Source organism: Physella acuta, unplaced genomic scaffold (genome assembly GCF_028476545.2).
Source record: "Physella acuta isolate Inbredline_101_S28 unplaced genomic scaffold, ASM2847654v3 ptg000486l, whole genome shotgun sequence".
In the NCBI taxonomy this organism is placed as follows: domain Eukaryota; kingdom Metazoa; phylum Mollusca; class Gastropoda; family Physidae; genus Physella; species Physella acuta.
This window is the reverse complement of record NW_026732005.1, coordinates 184,657-198,019: the sequence shown is the minus strand read 5'-3', so window position 1 is coordinate 198,019 and position 13,363 is coordinate 184,657. Positions and strand designations below refer to the sequence as shown.

At 41.2% G+C, this 13,363-nt stretch overlaps 1 protein-coding gene across 1 annotated transcript in view; it reads left to right on the top strand.

The window, feature by feature from the left end:
- LOC131944219 (uncharacterized) overlaps window positions 1-13,363 on the top strand; it is a 51,290-nt gene that overhangs the window by 34,622 nt on the left and 3,305 nt on the right. The window contains exons 5-6 of the mRNA XM_059304758.1: window positions 8,826-9,090; window positions 11,695-11,804. Of these exons, the coding sequence (XP_059160741.1) occupies window positions 8,826-9,090; window positions 11,695-11,804 (375 nt within the window). The remainder of the gene's footprint in view (window positions 1-8,825; window positions 9,091-11,694; window positions 11,805-13,363) is intronic.

Sequence of the window (13,363 nt, the reverse complement as noted above, 5' to 3'; positions counted from 1 at the left end):
GTGTATGAAGTATCCACATGTGGGAAGTAGTCGAAATTTGTGCATTATCTGATTTTAACAATTTATTGAAATACCTCTTGCTATTTATAGCCGATGAAATACTCGAAATGTCTCTAATGGGAATATGGCTGGAAGAGGGGGGGGGGGGGGAATGTTAAAAGCCTTTTATGAAAAATCCGTACTATTGATTTTGTTTTGAAAATGTGTCTATGATCTTTTTAAACCGAGTTATCAGCCTAATTTAATTTAAACTCAACTAATTTAACAAAATAAAATAATAGAAAAACGGATATTGTACAGTAAGTTGTAACCCTAGGCAACAATGAAATATTTTATCGCCTTAAAAAGGCTAATAAAAAATGGTAAGCTCAAAAAGATGAGGGCAATTATGCCTTTAAGTGAAAACATTTTCATCCTCTTGAATAAACTGGATTTTGTTGTGTCTTTGTGATGTAGGCCTATGTGTTGTGTCTATGTGTGATGTTTGTAACTTCGGTGTTTGTATTGTGTCTATGTGTGATGTTTATAGTTTATGTGTTTGTATTGTGTCTATGTGTGATGTTTATAATTTCTGTGTTTGTATTATGTCTATGTGTGATGTTTCTAATTTCTGTGTTTGCGGTCAGTTGGCTTGACAGGAGTGGGGTGGGGGTTGTTAACTGTAGTAGGAACAATTTCCATGGACACACCCCACTCCCTAATGTAAATGTAATATATATATATATATATATATATATATATATATATATATATATATATATATATATATATATATATATATATATATATATATATATATATATATATATATATATATATATATATATATATATATATATATATATATATATATATATATATATATATATATATATATATATATATATATATATATATATATATATATATATATATATATATATATATTCCCTATACCGACCCAGTTTACTGTGTAGTAGAACCGTTCCCCGGTCGTTAACGAGACACCAAGCTGTTAGAAGACCGTTAGGGTGGTGGCACAGTATGTGAGGGGTCAGGATTCCCCGGGGGTCAGTTCCCCCATCAACTTGAGGGGGGGCACAGAATGTGAGGGGGGCACAGAATGTGAGGTGTCATGATTCCCCGGGCGCCAGATACCCATCAACTCGAATTAGAAAGTTCTAATCACTTTTAAGCAGCTGCTGTTTCTGAGTTCCGTCCCCTTTGATTTAGCTCAGTTAAATTGAATTGAGGTGCTAGACAGTGTCTGGTTTTATTTTAAATTAGGGGGGGGGGTTGATGGGTGGGGTTATGACGGTTCCATTTGCGTTGAGAGAGAATCAGATTTATACAAGATGACGTTTTTACGCCGTCGCGTCTTATATCGACTGAATCCTAACAAACTATTGTAACAAATTCCGTGCATTACTTGTTGTTCGCGTCTTAAGGTGAAAGTATGTAATGGTGTCCTCCAGTGTTTCTTCCAGACTTTTTTCTCCGGGGGGGGGGCACTTGAAATTTTCGGGGGGGGTAGACTTTCTTCGGGTGGGGGGTGGGGCGGACACTGTTAAAAGTATATATTTTCTATATAAATTTCATTTCGTTCGGGGGGCGATAGACTTTTTTCGGGAGGGGGGTGGGGGGGGGTGGGGGGAGACGGGGCGAGCTCTCCCCCCCCCCCCCCCCCCCCCCCCAAGAGAGGCCTGGAAGAAACTCTTGTGTCCTCTTCAGCTTAGTGGATTAGGAAAATCAGGGCCAATAACTCCTGTTACTGAAGTGGTCAGTGGATGTGGTGACTGTATCGGATGGGGTTGTATTTTGAGCACAAATGAGCAGAAATCTCTACATTGTCTTAGTAAAGTCATGCACACATCTAGTACACTGCACTCAGGGGTGCCCTACAGACTCGAGAAGAAGCAAACGACACATGTTAAATGTACTCATTAAGGTGGTTAATTAAGTAAACTGAGTCAAGCTATTTCAAGCCAATCAGTAAGACGATACGTTACAGTGAATTGCTTCGAGACTTTCTTAAATACAACACCATAATCCATAACTATGCGCGCCATTTTGATTCTATTTTTAGTGCCGACCCTCTGATGAGGTATCTCTGTTGACCACGGGTCAACAAAGTGACCAGTAGTACGGACCAGATACGATGAGGTAGCTCTGTTGACCGTGGGTCTACACAAAATGACCAGTTAGACGGACTAGATACGGCAGAATGTCTTTAGGACGGTTTGACCTCAGGCTAAATGGATCTGGTATTCCTAGATGGTGGGGCTATGGCAGACACAGGGCAGATTTTAGGGCAGACACGGAGCATATTTTAGGGCAAACACAAGGTATATCTAAGGCAGACACAGAACATATTTTAGGGCAGACACAGAACATATTTTAGGGCAGATACAGGGCAGATGTACCGCTAAGTCTTGGTCAAACAGAACAGAGTTAACAGAACAATTAATTTTTTAAAATCATTCATTACTTCAATGGTTCTATTTTAAAAAATTGATTTCAACTGATTTCTCTTCATTATTTTCCCCACTGTAAAATGTAATGGAAAATAAAAATATATTCCCTTAAGCGAATAGCAAAAGGAAGCTGTTCAAACTAACAGTTTAACAAATCACTTAGTGCTAATCAACTCTACAACCAGCATTCATACATATTCCCCTTAAACTCAGCTAAGTAATTTCTCTATCGGCGAAACCACATGCTAGAATACTACAATAGAGTTGAGAGAAAGAATGCAATATTTAAATGTTTCCACTGAATTCCTCCATCAAAGCCAAAAACAGCCAATAAACTCACGGACGAAACCAATCGAAAGTTCAAGGTTTGCCTCAGTCATGAAATCAATAGATCGATTTTTTAAATTATTATTTGATCTTCGGGAGAATTTGAGATCTTGTGCTACACTGTATGGTCAGAACACTATAACATTTGTTTTAATGTTACGGTGACAAACAGGATTAAAAAGGACAAACTATTATACTTTATTATTTTCTGATGTGTCAGTTGATTTTCTGATGTGTCAGTTGATTTTGTGATGTGTCAGTTGATTTTCTGATGTGTCCGTTGATTTTCTGATGTGTCCGTTGATTTTCTGATGTGTCCGTTGATTTTCTGATGTGTCCGTTGATTTTCTGATGTGTCCGTTGATTTTCTGATGTGTCCGTTGATTTTCTGATGTGTCCGTTGATTTTCTGATGTGTCCGTTGATTTTCTGATGTGTCCGTTGATTTTCTGATGTGTCCGTTGATTTTCTGATGTGTCCGTTGATTTTCTGATGTGTCCGTTGATTTTCTGATGTGTCCGTTGATTTTCTGATGTGTCCGTTGATTTTCTGATGTGCACCTTAACCACTTCTCCCTTGAAGACAAAAGGGAAAAGATTGTGATCTAAAAATATATTCTAGGTTTACCTCGATGTACAAAATAATTATGGCTAGAAATCGCCACATGTCAATTCAATTGAGTTATAATAGCTGACTGCAAAATAGGTGTGAAACGTACGGGGGTATGGGAATTCCCGTTATTTCTGACGGGCAGTTACTGCTAGTAACTGGTTTTTTTATTGGTCTTCATTGGCTTCAGTGGTGGCGCTCATTGGATCGATTCTACTCAGGTGAAACAGTCATCTTCAGTAGGCTGAAATAAAAAGTCAGCCATCGTCATCGAAACAGATGAACTCTACTTCATCTGCCTCATGTGTCTTGGGCACGAACAAATAAAATGGGCTGAAATAAAGTCAGCTATAAAATCAGCGGTTGGTCGAGAATTCGAACTTGTGACTGTAGGACGTCCCTGAGTCTACCCAGCTCTGATGGGTACCCGGCTTACGTTGCTGAAAGTTAATGCTTCATGGCATAGTGCTGACCACATCTCAAGGTGAAAAGCATGAACTCTACTTCATCTGTCCAAAGGATCGCTAGTTCTAAAGAGGAATCTTTACTTTTTTATCATCTATTTGCTGAAAGTCAGCCGTTCTGAAGCCGGACTGTTTTATTTCTTGCTAGCAAACACCGCCGCGTGGTTAGATTAAGATTTACCGCCCGTGGCCTTTGACCTTCGATGTTCCTGTATATTGAGTAGCTTGTCTGGAACTGGATTACGTAAGGTTTTTGAGATGGAAAGTACGTGTGTCAGGTCTTGTCTTAGTTGTGTTGTAGATACATTTGTTGCGTCATGCCTCACAAAGTTGTAGATTCCCGCGTCATGCGTCATACATTTCTGATGACGACAGCATGCCTCGTCATGCTAGCTATGTTAATTGGGGTGTTTAATATCACTTATCGTTAATTAAATCCATTCTTCATGACGTATCATCTTTGTAATTATTAGCAATGCTGCGATACCTACAGGCGATATTTCCAAAATTTTAAAACATAATGCACATATATTGTTTGCATTGTTTGAACTCTTCTACCACCCCACCTTCACGCCACCACTATCCCACTACCATTCCAACCCACACACTCTCCCCCCACCACCCCACACTACCCACCACCCCATTCTCTCCCAACCAACCCACACTTTCCCCCCCACCACCCCACACTCTCGTCCACCACCCCACACTTCCCCCACCACCACCACTATCACCTACTTTCAGTGTAATTTACAATAACGGGTAAATGTTGTTTTGTGATGTTTAAACTCGATTTTTTAAAAACTAGAAAAAAAAACGTGGCTATTTTAAAGTTTAACCATTTTACGACTAAATTTCAGATTTTTTTTCTCACCCTATTATGTCCAAAAGACCAGGAAGAACTTTAAAAAAAAGCATTGACAAGCAAAGTAGGCGGTGTTTATTTTTAGAGTTTCGCCCCCAAAGCAAAATGTAACTTTTCGGTTCCCAACTTTTTTTACCTCCCTTTAAAGATGGCGACCACCAATTGATTGACTTATGCGCCCAATGAAGCAATTTATTCAAGAAATTAGGTCACTTCCTTAAAGATTTCCTGCCTAGAAATTGGTAAACCAAATACTTCTTTTTTTTTGCCAAACTAATCAAGTAGATTAGTACCAAGTAGCCGATAATGATTTAGAATTTTGCGGTCGCTTTGTTAATTAGCCCACCCGTCTTGTTCGGTAATTTTTTTTTTTTACTAATACAACAAGAACTAGAAATAAAATCGTGTATTGGATGTATTGACCACTTCACATAATAGAAGTGTTTCTTTCACACTTTTTTGGGGGGGGGGGGGGGTGGCACTTGAAACTTTCGGGAAGGTGCGGACACTAGTAAAAGTATATATTTTCTATTTAAATTCTGTTTTGTTGGGGGGGGGGAGCGGTTGGCGTGCTTCTGTGGGGGGGGGGGGGGGGGGTCGGGCTGTGCCCTCTCCCGACGAGATGTTTGAAACAAGCAATGAATAAAAGCCTACGTCAACTATTTATAACATTCAGCAACTGGTAATCACATATTGGTTTGGTAGCCAATTGAATGTCGTTTTACATAGCACATTTTTAGCTGCCATTTTACATGTTATTTCAAAGGTCGTAAACTCTTGGTGGTTATTGTATATGACATGTGACACATGACAGATGTCAACTGGTGAGGATGTCAGTCTGATGGTGACCTCCCCTCCCCCATGAACTAGCCCGAATGTTGTGTTGGTCTACCTGGTTCAAAGCATGCACGTGATGCTAGCACTTCGTTGATAGGATGGAACCAGCATGTTGATTATATGGGACCACTGTTGATAAGATTGAACAAGAATGTTGATAAAATGGTCCCAGAATGTTGATAAAATGGGACCAGACAGTTGATAAAATAGGACCAGAATGTTGATAAAGTGGTACCAGAATGTTGATAAAATTGTGTCACTGTTGATAACATGTTGCTAAAATGTAGATTATAAGGCACCAGATTGCTAGTAAGATGGTACCTTTTGATAATTTGGTACCTGACTGACAGTCATATGTCGATAATTTGGTACCTGACTAGCAATGATATGTTGATAATTTGGTACCTGACTGACAGTTATATGTTGATAATTTGGTACCTGACTGACAGTTATATGTTGATAATTTGGTACCTGACTAACAGTTATATGTTGATAATTTGGTACCTGACTGACAGTGATATGTTGTTAATTTGGTACCTGACTGACAGTGATATGTTGATAATTTGGTACCTGACTAACAGTGATATGTTGATAATTTGGTACCTGACTGACAGTTATATGTTGATAATTTGGTACCTGACTGACAGTTATATGTTGATAATTTGGTACCTGACTGACAGTTATATGTTGATAATTTGGTACCTGACTAACAGTTATATGTTGATAATTTGGTACCTGACTGACAGTGATATGTTGTTAATTTGGTACCTGACTGACAGTGATATGTTGATAATTTGGTACCTGACTAACAGTGATATGTTGATAATTTGGTACCTGACTGACAGTTATATGTTGATAATTTGGTACCTGACTGACAGTTATATGTTGATAATTTGGTACCTGACTGACTATGTTGATAATTTGGTACCTGACTAACAGTGATATGTTGATAATTCGGTACCTCACTGACAGTGATATGTTGATAATTTGGTACCTGACTGACAGTGATATGTTGATAATTTGGTACCTGACTGACAGTGATATGTTGATAATTTGGTACCTGACAGTGATATGTTGATAATTTGGTACCTGACTGACAGTTATATGTTGATAAACCCGTATATGTATCGTCGTTCTATTTAAAATCCTAGTAGAAAGTTCATCGATCGAATAGTATCGATTTTCCAATCAATTTGTCTAGAGGTGTCAATACGGCTGTAACGATACTGTCATTTATAGATACGAATGGGTTAATAAATCAGTATCGATATGTTGGATCGTGGTGAATCGATACTGGAACGCGTCTGAAATAAGTTGATGTACCAGATGTTCTTAGCAACGTGTAACATGAAATGACAGATGCTGTACATAACAACGTGTGACAGATGGCATGACAGATGGCATGACAGATGGCATGACGGATGCTGGACATAACAACGTGTGACAGAGGACATGACAGATGACATGACAGATGCCGCACAACGTATGACAGACGTAGAAATGGGTGATGGACACTACTAGCTAACATCTTTACAAAAATGTAATCCAGACCGGCAGTTCTTGCATTGGCTGTTACGTGTCATGTCGCTGAAGACGTGTTGGGACACAAGACATTGTCATAAGACACCTACAATATTTAAGACAGTTGGACATATTTTAAAAAAAAACATCTCAAGACATTCAAAGTTTAATTACTTTTTGTTGTCGTTTTCTCCGCACGTTCGTCTTCTTTCAAAAAACGATAACTGGTCACGTGATCATTTCCATGACGTCATGTCCTTATACATGTCAGAAATTTTTTTTGAAACATGAGCCACTTTGTATAAAAAAAAGTTATAAAATAATTAAAATGTTACAGAATGCGAAATTATTTTCTGGCCGCAGAAACAGGTTGGCGTGTGTGTTTGTGTGTGTGTGTGTGTGTGTGTGTGTTTGGTTGGGAGCACATTTGTGTGTTGATCGGGAAAAAAACGTGTCTCATACGTTAATAAAGTTAGACCTAATGACTTTATCAGACAGAATAAGAAATGTCTTGAGACCACGATGCGCTGTACTTGATACATTCTTGTTTGTGGAAACGACATGTCGTGCGCATTAGGCATCGTAAAAACACCTAGTTGCTGAAGGATTGTATAACACTTGAATTTTTTTATAATTTTATTACCCGATATCTCTAATCAGCAATCTTTGGTTATTGTCCTCTCAACTGGAGTGTGTGCGTGCGCGTGTATGTGTGTGTGTGGTTGTGTGTGTGTGGTTGTGTGTGTAGTTGTGAGTGTGGTTGGTGTGTGGTTGGGTGTGTGGTTGGGTGTGTGGTTGGGTGTGTGGTTGGGTGTGTGGTTGTGTGTGTAGTTGTGAGTGTGGTTGGTGTGTGGTTGGGTGTGTGGTTGGGTGTGTGGTTGGGTGTGTGGTTGGGTGTGTGGTTGTGTGTCAAGTTGTGTGTTGTGGTTGTGTGTGGTTGTGTGTGTGGTTGCGTGTGTGGTTGTGTGTGTGGTTGTGAGTGTGTGTGTGGTTGACCTATCATACACACACACATCCAACATAGCCACAAAATGTTGGTGGGGGGATTAGTGGGGGAGACAGTTATCTCTACAACTAAAAGAAGGGCTGTGGTCACGTGATTCTGTTTGTGGGTTGTAAAACAATTATCAGTTACAGTGTCAAGATTTTATAGCATTTTATAAATATTATAAACATTTTTTTTCTTTTTTTTATCTCTCCCCCACCCTTAATCCGCACATCCATTAATAACGTCGACTACAATCAAACGTCTTGCCATCACCTTTCAAAACTTCTCCATCCTTTACCTCTTCAATCCCTCCATCCATCCATCTCTCCACTCCCCACCCACCCATCAATCCCCCACCTAACTACCCATCAATCCCTCCACCCACCCGCCCATCAATCCCTCCACCCACCCGCCCATCAATCCCTCCACCCACCCGCCCATCAATCCCTCCACCCACCCGCCCATCAATCCCTCCACCCACCCGCCCATCAATCCCTCCACCCACCCGCCCATCAATCCCTCCACCCACCCGCCCATCAATCCCTCCACCCACCCGCCCATCAATCCCTCCACCCACCCGCCCATCAATCCCTCCACCCACCCACCAATCAATCCTTCCACCCAACCACTCACCCACCCACCCATTAATCCCTCCACCCACCCCTCAATCCCTCCACCCACTCGCCAATCCCTCCACCCACCCATCAATCAATCCCTCCACCCACCTACCCACCCACCTACCCACCCATCAATCCCTCCCCCCAGTTTAGCCGAGAGAAGGTCTCAGAGATCGAGAACTACCCGGGCAGGAAGGTGGTCATCGCGTCCGACGGCTCCAGCGGTCAGTCGGCCCGGCTCCTGGGCCTGAGCGACGAGTTTCTCCACAGCTCCTGCCACGCCTTCGGTGCCGTGGCCTCCATGGACCGCACGGACCTCAGCTCCGTGCCCCTGGCCGAGCGGCGCGTCCACGGGCTGGTCTTTGACCTGTCGGCCTACGGCATCGAGCTGGGGGACATGGACGTCAACACGGGTAAGATGACGTCATCGTCACGTGGTATGTAACACCCTGAACTATGTAACGTCTTCTCTGTGTAATCACCCGTGTCGTCTGTTTGTTGTGTTGTACGACAGTATACATCAGCTGACCTCTCAAACCCAAGCTTCTTCGTGCTAAGCTAAATTTAGAATTGATAATTAATTTGTTTAAAAAATAGTCATGAGCGCCACAAAAAAAGTATGTGTATAAACTGGTTAAAACTTAAAATAATTTACGTGAAAGACTATATAAATAAGGCATTTTCGTTTTAATTGTCAATGACTTATCGCGTTAATTACCCTGCTTCATTAATGATATAGCGACCTAGCCTGCTCCATGGGTGACCTAGTGACCTTCCCTGTTCCATGAATGACCTAGTGACCTAACCTGCTCCATGAATGACCAGTGACAGATACCCCCAATGACCTATGACCTCATCACGTGTTGTTACAGATCCCTATGAAACAAAATACACCAATCACCTCTCTGTAATAACCCTGTTATGTTTTTTTTAACAGAAATCGTTCCACAGCTCTAGCTTATGGTATGATCATTTCCCCATATTTTCTTTGACATTATCAAATTTCCTTTCCCTTTGGCGAACGTGATTTACTGACTAAAAAATTCACTTTGTGAAAAATGTCTGGACGAGAAAGCAGGTAATGAGACCGTCTAAAAAATTAGTTGATCTAAAGCCTTCACAGTGGGGAAAAAAATTTAATAAAAAATTAATTAATTACATTTGTTAAAGTAAACATTTTCGATACTTTGGAGGCTCTAAATTAATCAAATGGTAATATTATATATATATATATATATATATATATATATATATATATATATATATATATATATATATATATATATATATATATATATATATATAGATATAGATATAGATATAGATATAGATATAGATATAGATATAGATATAGATATAGATATAGATATAGATATAGATATAGATATAGATATAGATATAGATATAGATATAGATATAGATATAGATATAGATATAGATATATAGATATATATATATATATATATATATATATATATATATATATATATATATATATATATATATATATATATATATATATATATATATAATAAAGTGCAGAAATAGATATCGTGCTTATTTCGGTCAATGTTGATCTATATTTTACTCTTATTTATATGCATACATATTTTTTTACAATTTTAATGGACGTTTGTCAATGCCCGAAGTCGGCCAAAGCCCACATTGGCCGGCCATAGCGCGCAATGGTCAATATAAATTCCCATTGACCGGGCGAAACTTGTTTTCGTACATTGGCCAGCCAGTCCGAATTTTTGTTACGGTTGATGAAATAAGCACTGCGCTCTTAACCTCTAAATCGTTAGAGGATATAAGCTCAGTGTTAATTTCCTCGAAAGCCCGTTAGACGGAATAAGCGCGTTGCTTTTTTCGTCTACCGATGATGGAAACAAGCACTACCATATTTAGATCCTAAAGTCAGATATTTTTATCCGCTGGCCGCTTTAACAATCTAGTAGAATTTCAATCTTTTTGATGGAGAAATCTGTTTTCTCATGCTCTTTAAATAGGCTTGCGTGGAGCTATAATTAGAACAGAGAAGAGTTCTCATATCGTACGGTAATTGTAGTCTCACGTTTCTCGTTTCAGGCTAAGAATTATGTCCCTTGCCTTGTGTGTTCTTTGCTATTTTTGTCATATCCGGTTTACATGGTTACCTCCCTTTTCTGTCCCTAGCGTTATTATTGTGTTTAGTTATTTGAGCCTAATCTAACAGCAGTTAGGGTAGAGGGGAGAGAGGGGAGACATGTCATTATCTGCTTGGCATCATTGTTCCTCTGGCGTCTGAAAGTCTGGGAAATGTGACTTTTGTCTGTCTGTCGCCTGGTTAAAGCATCTTTTAAGCGATATAATTCTGTCTGATTGTATGTTTTCCCCTCTCCTCTATACATCCGCTCTCATCCCCTCCCCTAAAGCCATGTTTCAGACTTCTCTGATTTTGTAACCCCTGCCCTTCTCCCCCACCCCCCAGACTTTACCCTCCTATCCCCTCCCCTAAAGCCATGTTTCAGATTTTGTAATACCTGCCCTTCTCCCACCCCAGGCTTCACCCTCCTATCCCCTCCCCTAAAGCCATGTTTCAGATTTTGTAATACCTGCCCTTCTCCCACCCCAGGCTTCACCCTCCTATCCCCTCCCCTAAAGCCATGTTTCAGATTTTGTAATACCTGCCCTTCTCCCACCCCAGGCTTCACCCTCCTATCCCCTCCCCTAAAGCCATGTTTCAGACTTCTGTCCCCTGCTATTTTGTAACCCCTGCCCTTCTCCCACCCCCAGGCTTCACCCTCCTATCCCCTCCCCTAAAGCCATGTTTCAGACTTCTGTCCCCTGCTATTTTGTAACCCCTGCCCTTCTCCCACCCCCAGGCTTCACCCTCCTATCCCCTCCCCTAAAGCCACGTTTCAGACTTCTGTCCCTGTGATTTTGTAACCCCCGCCCTTCTCCCACCCCCAGGCTTCACCCTCCTATCCCCTCCCCTAAAGCCATGTTTCTGACCCCCGCCCTTCTCCCACCCCCAGGCTTCACCCTGAAGATGTTTGGCAGCACTCGTCATCGCTACATGAGCCTGGCCCTGCCCCGGTCAGAGTCTACCCTGGTCAGACACATGAGGCTCATGCTGGACAGATCGGTGAGTAGTGGTCAGTCACGTGATGCTGGTCAGTCACGTGATGCTGGTCAGTCACGTGATGCTGGTCAGTCACGTGATGCTGGTCAGTCATGTGATGCTGGTAATTCACGTGATGCTGGTCAGTCACGTGATGCTGGTCAGTCACGTGATGCTGGTCAGTCACGTGAGGCTGGTCAGTCACGTGATGCTGGTCAGTCACGTGATGCTGGTCAGTCACGTGATGCTGGTCAGTCACGTGATGCTGGATAGATCGGTGAGTAGTGGTCAGTCACGTGATGCTGGTCAGACACATGAGGCTCATGCTGGACAGATCGGTGAGTAGTGGTCAGTCACGTAATGTTGGTCAGTCACGTGATGCTGGTCAGTCACGTGATGCTGGTCAGTCACATGAGGCTGGTCAGTCACGTGATGCTGGTCAGTCACATGAGGCTGGTCAGTCACGTGATGCTGGTCAGTCACGTGATGCTGGTCAGTCATGTGATGCTGGTAATTCACGTGATGCTGGTCAGTCACATGAGGCTGGTCAGTCACGTGATGCTGGACAAATCGGTGGGTGATGGTCAAACACCTAAGACTGATTTGGTCAGTATGGCTTTCTCCTCCTGGTATTGATCTAATATTAACGTAAAGGTTATAAGTTAGGACATTAGTTATAGAGTCCTTGCAAACACGTGACCTAAATCACGTGATACCTACGCCCGCCGCCACAGTGGTGTACATCAGACGTAAACACAATCAGCTGTTCGCCAGCGCTGGACGTGTTCACCAGCGCTGGACGTGTTCACTGTATGTAAAGAACCGCACCCGCGGAAAAGGAAAAATATTTTTAAAAACTTGAACTCTTAGGAATTGAAGATCCTTATACTGTTATTGACAGTTTCGTGGATAATATAAATATGTGGACAAAATTTCTAAATAAAAATACTGTTAGTAATATCGTTTGCGTTTAGAGTTTAAGTAGACGAAGCTGATCAAATGCAGTAATATATTATAGGTTATCCACTTAACTCCTACAAAACCCACACTACAACGGCTAATATAATCCATGGGTAATAACCAATCTGGGTAGCATGTTATACAATTTAAGACCCTTATAATCCAGCAGGAAGTAATCAGACACATTAATACTGACGTTCAACTCCACCTGTATCTAGCCCACAATAAAACCAAAGAGGAGTCTGCCCTGCCCTCCCCTGAAAATGTCTCACCTCCGTGATACCCAGCCCCACAGAGATAGTATTTCTTATATAATTTTGACCCTCAGGGCCCAGCAGGGAGAACAAAGGGGAAAGTCCCACTGCTCTCCCCTCAACACTTCTCTCCCCTCAACACTTCTCACCTCGGTGTCATGTTATGTCATTTTTAGCACACATGGCTTATCAGGGGAAAGCATTAAGGCATTAAGAATCTTAACTCTGGACAGCTACACACTAGTATACTAGCTACACACTAGGTGCCTACTGTAAACTACTAGACTGTAGGCCCTATGTAGACCTGCAATTGTATCAATTGTAGACTGGGTCCATTGTTATTATTCTAAACCATCTCACTTATAATGT